Source organism: Marmota flaviventris, chromosome 13, assembly GCF_047511675.1.
Source record: "Marmota flaviventris isolate mMarFla1 chromosome 13, mMarFla1.hap1, whole genome shotgun sequence".
Taxonomy (NCBI): Eukaryota; Metazoa; Chordata; class Mammalia; order Rodentia; family Sciuridae; genus Marmota; species Marmota flaviventris.
In genome coordinates this window covers 67,346,161-67,352,922 of record NC_092510.1, presented here as the reverse complement: position 1 = coordinate 67,352,922, position 6,762 = coordinate 67,346,161, and the positions used below count along the sequence as shown (strand labels likewise).

Below are 6,762 nucleotides of genomic sequence, written 5' to 3'. Positions count from 1 at the left end.
TGCTGAGGATTGAACCCAGAGCCCCGCACATGCCAGACGAGCGCGCTACCGCTTGAGCCTCATCCCCAGCCTAAATCAGCCTCCTTATATCAGAGAAAACATTCAGCCTTTGGTTTGGGGGGATTGACTAACTTCACTTATAATTTATCTGTTCCTCAAATTAAGTCAGCTCCCCAGACCTGAACCCCCTTGATTGTGTGGAAGGTGGGAGGTCCTGGATCTCTCTCACAGGTGAATTGTATTCTATTCTTCCTCCTAGTCAATGTTTCTCAAAGTGTGGTGAAATTTCTAAGCTTCTAGGGATAGAGGTAAGCTGAAAAATAGTGACCTGGAACATTTTTACACATGAAGAAAGAGGCACAATGTTAAAAGGCAGTTTGGATTTTAGAAGCAACATATACCATAATTAGATGTACTACTTCAAAATATTTACTTGATATTTTGCATAAAGCCAAGAGTTCTGAATGAAGTTCAGGGCAAGAAAGGCCTCTACAGGCTTCAGGGAAAGTTGCTTTGCTGCTTGGGTCTAACAACATGTAAGTCCAATGAACTTTAAGTTGTTTGTGGCACAGAAAGATCCTGTAGGAACCCTAAATAGGAGAATTATAGCAAAAACATAGACAGTGAAAGTTAAGGCCAAAGTTCTCCTGCTAACAATTGTTTTCTTTTTGAAAAGCAATTCCTGATTTGCCACTGGGTCCTGGTTTAAAACTCAGACTATAGTTCACCCAGTGACAATACCACCTAAGTGGGCCTTCTGGGAAACTGAGGCAGCATGAAAATCCCTCTCCTTCAAACTCCAATTCTTGCAAGTCAGAAAGATTTCAGACATGTCGCTCAGAGTGACGGGGATAGGAAAGAGGAAAGAGGACACTCTCAAGAGAGAGAGTAGGTCCTTTCAGAGAAGAGAGGGACTGCTTGCCTCTCCTGCACTCCAGTTTTTATTGGAGGTCCCAGAGAAGTGTCCAGAGAATCCCACCCAAATCCACCTCTTGACTTTCGACTGGCAGCAGGATGACATCAGATTTTGAAGTCGCCACTTCGATAACTCTACATCACTTTGGCCCACACTGATTGGTTCTGATTGGATTCCTAATCATAAATTCTTACAGATTTTATGATTAGAAGCAATTATCCTTATCTCCCTGAGTTCTGGGATCTGATCTGTGAAAAGGGCCACAAAAATCTCCACTTTCAGGGTAAATTGTGTTCTTCTTATCAACATGATTTTGGACTTGCATGTCTCCTGCAGATAACAGGTAGTTTGCCAAGACATGTAACATATCCTGGCCACTTCAGTGAGGCAGAGCTGCAGGTGAATTGCTTGTTGAAAAAGAAAGAATGTGGGGAGTCAGCACAGTGGGCCCATTTTATAGAATAATCCCCTTAATCTTGATCTGTCTGCCCCTACAACAAAGAGATCAGAATGCAAACACTGTCCCTGGAGCTGAAAATAAATAGCTCCCCCTTTTCTTGGCCAGACTGTAGGCTGCTTAGGTTCTCAGAGCTGAAGCCAAACTAAGCAGAAGAGAGAGGAAACCACTAAGGGGGAAGGAGGGAGGGCAGGGCCCTGTTTTGCCAGAAAGAGGGGGGTAAAGGAGAATCCCCAGAACGGGACATAGAGGGGAATTTTGGACAGAGAAAGCGAAAGCTCTGGGCCATAAATAAGAAGCAGCCACAGCCTCACACAGGCTCTCACACACACACTTCTAGATCCCCTCACACCCCAAGGACGCCTGTGCACTGCCACCACTCTCCTGCAAGCCTACCGGAGCCTCAGCTTCACAGACTAATACACACACCCAGAGACTCACTCAGACTTCCACAGTTGCTGCTGCCTGACTCAGTTCACTCTCCATGGCACCCCGTGTGGCCCCACTACTGGCTCTCAGTCTACTAGTTCTCTGGAACTCCCCAGGTAAGGCTGAGGGGATGACTAGGGTGGTGGTAGCAGTGAGTTGGGGGTCAAAATCTGGGTCTCAAATTGCTTGTTGATGGTCATGAGGGATACTCCAAATTCAGGGGAATTCTTGGGTCTGCATGTTTCAATGAACCTAGGGGTTCCCTGTGCCCTGTGTGTATGCCTGTGAGTGTGGGCGCCTCCGTACCCTTAAATTCCAATATGGATCAGCTTTTGGCATATTCTGGGGCCTATGGCTTCCTTCCTTTGCAGTGTCTATTTCTGTGCCTCTGTTTCCCAGGTAGAAAAAAGGAATATATATATTTGTTAAAGGTAGGGAGAAATGGAGACACTGAGGCAAGGCTGACAGTCAAAATATTCAGTGATACATTCTCTTTTTCTCCTCCTCCTCCTTCTCCTCTTCCTCCTCCTTCTTCTTTTTTATTGTTTTTGTTTTTGCTTTTGTTTTGTTTTGTTCTGAGACAGGATCTCACTATGTTGCACAGGCTGGCCTAAAAATGTGGGACAATAGGTCTGTGTCAACATAGCTTAACTATTTACCAATTCATAAGCCTTAACACCAGCTTCTCTGCCCCAGCACTGTGACTAGCATTAACTGTTTTGTTTCCAGAAACACAGACAAGGGTTTACTTAGGAAAATAGAGACATGTTCAAGGGAGAGTATGGGCCATCTCCAGTCAAAGAGACAGCTAGCATTAATTTTTTATTTGTGGAACATGGAGAAGTTGAGAAGACCTGAGAGAAAGAGATATTACGGTGATCAGAGTAGCAGGAAGGCATTTGTGGGGCTCAGGGTAGTGGTTCTTTACCAAACAGTTCAGAAGTATTACAATAGAGTTTGCAACCATATTGGTGCACACTGGCTGAATATCAGCACACAGCTGACCTTAATCCCACTTCAGACTGTGGCCTCCCTTCCTCACCATCCCTATGTCCTAACACCTTCTTCCCCTATCCCAGCCCCAGCTCTGGGTGGTGCCAATGATGCAGAAGACTGCTGCCTGTCTGTGACCCAGCGCCCCATCCCTGGGAACATCGTGAAAGCCTTTCGCTACCTCCTCCTCAAGGATGGCTGCAGGGTGCCTGCTGTTGTGTAAGTTGATGGGAAGGTGTCTAGTCCTATCCTCCCATTGGCTTCTAGTGATACCCCTACCTTTTTATCCCTCTTTTTCTGATCAAGCTAAACTCCTTCAAGGTAGCCCTTGAAAGTTTCCCAGACATGGTCCCCAGCCTCTGCCCCTCACACTACAGCCTTCCAGGAATCTGGGTTCCAGGGATCCCCCCTTTCTCTCTGACCTCTGACTCCAGGTTCACCACACTGAGAGGCCACGAGCTCTGTGCACCCCCAGACCAGCCCTGGGTAGACCGTATCATCCGCAGATTGAAAAAGTCCTCTGCCAAGGCAAGTCTGTCCTCCCAGCCCTACCTCCAACCTCCAAGCCCCTGTTCAAGATTCTGTCCATCCCATGACTCTGCCTATCCTTCCTCCCACAGAGCAAGCGCCACAGCAATTAGACCATAACAGTACCAGAGGGAGCCCTGTGTCTGACTGAAGGGATGGGACTCTCCCTGGCCTGGGGAACCAAAGACCAGAAGGGAAGACCAGGCTTCCAGCTGCTCTGCACCCCACCTGTCCCAACCAAGGCAGGGCCTTCAGTGTCTTTGTGTGAGTGGGTGAGTGAAAGGGTAAATGTAGCAAGAGCACAGCCTCTTCATGCCCAGACTGCAACGCTTTCAATAAAGCCACTTAGCACCCATTGATCTGTTTGTTTGCTTTCTGTTTGCTCTTCATCTAAAAGGACAGGAATAAGAAAGAAAGACATGGAATGTCAGGATCTATTTTCTACCTTAAGTTCCGAGCAATCTCTTCATAAACCTTTACCTAACACCCTGATGATCTCAGGATCAGCCCCCACAATTAGGGCCCCATCTCATGTCTCCTGTCTGTCACACTCATGTTTAGCCACTCTCAACTTGTGCCAGTTCCTGGACAAGCCAAGTGTCTTGGGCCTGCCCATGTTTTCTCTCCAAGGTATGGATCCAAACCCAGGTGTCTCAGGGATCAGGCATTAGTGAAGGAAAGGAGTAGGGCAGAGGGCTTAGCTCTAATGCCTGAGGAAGTGTCTGTCTGCCCATACCATTCCCTCTTGCACGTTCTTCTCTCTCCTCTGTCCTCCGGCTTCCCATCTGGATCCTTATGTTTCTTTCTCCAAGAAGCCTTTCCTGTCCCCAAGCAGGGTTTTATAACTTCACTCCCTCACAACCTCTCTCCCATAGCATTCATCACACTGACCAATATTTTCCATATTTGTCCATCTTCCTGAGCAAGGATCAAGTCTAGTTTGGTTTCCAAAGTGCCACCTGGCACAAGGTAGTTACTCAATAAATATTTGTTTAGAGAATAATAAATACATGATGAAAGACTCAGAAGCTGTGTGTGAAGGCTCCATCTGTACATACAGAATCTGACCTCTAGACCAGCCCTCCTCTCTAACTCAGTCAGTCTAAGCAAGATCTTGTCCATTCTGAGCAATCCAGGGGGCCATACCTCTCAGGGGCACTGACAAACAGACCTGGGAGCCATAGGTCAGAGATGGGAGAAAAACCCTCATGAGGAAAGAAGGAGCAGCCAAAGAAGCTCAGGATAACCAGCAGGCGGCTCCACCCTTACCCTGCAGTACACATGGGTTCTAGGGTTCAGAGGCAACACTGAGACTAGGGGAGTCTCAGGGAAAGAGTCTTAGGTCTGAAGAATAAAAGCCCTGAGGCTCTTAGAGCATCCCATAGAGATGTCTGTGAGGAGTAAACTCCTTGTGCTTCCCTAGTCCCTCAGAGAAGCTTGTTGATTTCCAGAGTTTAGCCTTTAAAGGCCTGTAACAGTCAAGAATGACAAGTCTGCCTGGCATGGGTGGTGCACTATAATCCCAGTGACTCAGGAGGCTGAGGCAGGCAAACCGCAAGTTCAAAGCCAGCCTCAGCAAAAGTGAGGTGCTAAGCAATTCAGCAAGATCTTGTCTCTACATAAAATACAAAATAGGGCTGGGGATGTGGCTCAGTGGTGGAGTTCAATCCCCAGGACCAAAAAAAAAAAAAAAAAATGACAAGTCTGTATGCTGGGTTCCAATGGCAGCTAGGAGGCCAAATTGAATACTCTTACCTGGAAAGACAAGTCATCATTATACAAGATTCAACTCAGCCAGAAACAAAGCCAGGTCTAGGCAGGCTTTGGAAGGAGAACAAAGGGATTGTGCCAGCCCCTATTCACTGGGATGAAAGTATGACAGCATCTTCATCTTCTCTGCTCCCATGGCAGGTGTTATAAACTTCAGGTACCGAAATCTCAGAGTCACAAGGGGTGGGAGGGATGGGAATAGCTTTCAAAAATAGTTGTTATGACTGGAAAGTTTGGCTCTGATGCTGAGGAAAAATTATTCATCCATTCATGCATCCATGCATCCAGTTGTCTCTGCGTCCATTAGATCTCCATCTACACACCTACCCAACTATCCTCTTCCATCAAGCCAGCCAGCCATGGAGCACCCTGCATCCCACAGGCAGAGAATAAACACATATATAAGGGGGGCACATTGCCTCAAATCCTTCTCAGGTACCACTGAAACAAAGAGGAAGTCATCCTACCTCAAAAGCAGACACAAACCCTCCTTCTGGATCCTCACACGAATACAGAGAGGGAAGGTAAGGTAAGAGTTCTGAGGAAGTTGCTACCAGGACCGAGTCCCTAGACACTACCTCCATGGCACTGCTACTAGGAGGTTCAATGTCTAGGCCCATGTCTCATATCTCTGCCCCTGTCACTATGTGACACTAGGCAAGTTTCTTCAACCCTCCATGGGCTTCAGTTCTCCCATCTGTCAGATGACAAAGAGGGGGTTGATTTTTCTTTTCTTTTTTTTTTTTCCAGTACTGAGAATTGAACTGAGTTATATTCTACTATTCTACCACTGAGTTATATTCTACCCTTTTTTAGTTTATTTTGAGACAGGGTCTCACTAAGTTGCCCAGGCTGACCTCAAACTTGTAAACCTCCTATCTTGGGTTCCCAAGTCACTAGGATTACAGGCATGTACCACCATGGCCAGGAAGGAGCTTGATTTTTGAAAGTTGTTCCAAACAAACACTTGTCTCCTGAATCTTTGGATCTCATACTAAGCCCCGAGCATTTACATAGTCTCCCACAAAGTCAGGCATATCCAGAAACTTCCCCACTTCTTGGGTTACCAGGGGCCACCTTCTGGGAACAAAAGGGAAGCTGAGTGTGCTACTCAGGTTTTCATTGCTATGAACAAAATACCTGACAAGAACAACTTAGAGGAGCAAAAGTTTATTTTGGGCTCATGGTTTCAGAGATCTCAGTCCATTGCTCTGGGCCTAAGATGAGGCAGAACATCGTGGCAGAAGGATGTGATGGAGTAAAGCTGTTGGGAAGCAGAGAGAGCAACGGAGGACTCAGGGACTAGATATAGTCCAAGGGCACACCCCCAGTGACCTGCTTACTCCAATCATGCCCCTACAGTTACTACCCAGTGGTCCATTCAAATTATTATTTCATCAAATGGATTAATTCTCTGATGATGTTACAGACTCCATGACCTAATCATTGCCTAAAAGTCTCCTCTGGACTTGCTATGTTAAGGATCATGCTTTCAAAACATGAGCTTTTCAGAGAACATTAAAGGTCCAAACCATAACCCTGAGGCTCAGGAAGAGAGAAAATAATCTAAAGCCAGTGAAATGCCTTAAATTGAACAGTCTCTGCTTGATCCTGGAACCTTTGAAAATAAGGAATTTGGAGGAAATCTGGGAGGGTGGGCACCTCACAA

General features: G+C 46.4%; 1 protein-coding gene across 1 annotated transcript; it reads left to right on the top strand.

Annotated features, from left to right (window-relative positions):
- The first annotated feature begins 1,598 nt into the window (after positions 1-1,598).
- On the top strand, positions 1,599-3,645 carry Ccl19 (C-C motif chemokine ligand 19). Its single transcript, XM_027930813.2, has 4 exons — positions 1,599-1,918; positions 2,882-3,014; positions 3,230-3,323; positions 3,416-3,645. The coding sequence occupies exons 1-4, from the start codon at positions 1,858-1,860 to the stop codon at positions 3,434-3,436; spliced, it is 309 nt and encodes a 102-aa protein (XP_027786614.1). The 5' UTR covers positions 1,599-1,857; the 3' UTR covers positions 3,437-3,645.
- The last annotated feature ends 3,117 nt before the right edge of the window (positions 3,646-6,762 follow it).

Coding starts and splice junctions, on each gene's coding strand:
- Ccl19 (XM_027930813.2), top strand. CDS start 1,858: ATGGCACCCCGTGTGGCCCCACTACTGGCTCTCAGTCTACTAGTTCTC. Junction 3,015..3,229: donor TGCAGGGTGCCTGCTGTTGT/GTAAGTTGATGG, acceptor CTCTGACTCCAG/GTTCACCACACTGAGAGGCC. Junction 3,324..3,415: donor TGAAAAAGTCCTCTGCCAAG/GCAAGTCTGTCC, acceptor TTCCTCCCACAG/AGCAAGCGCCACAGCAATTA.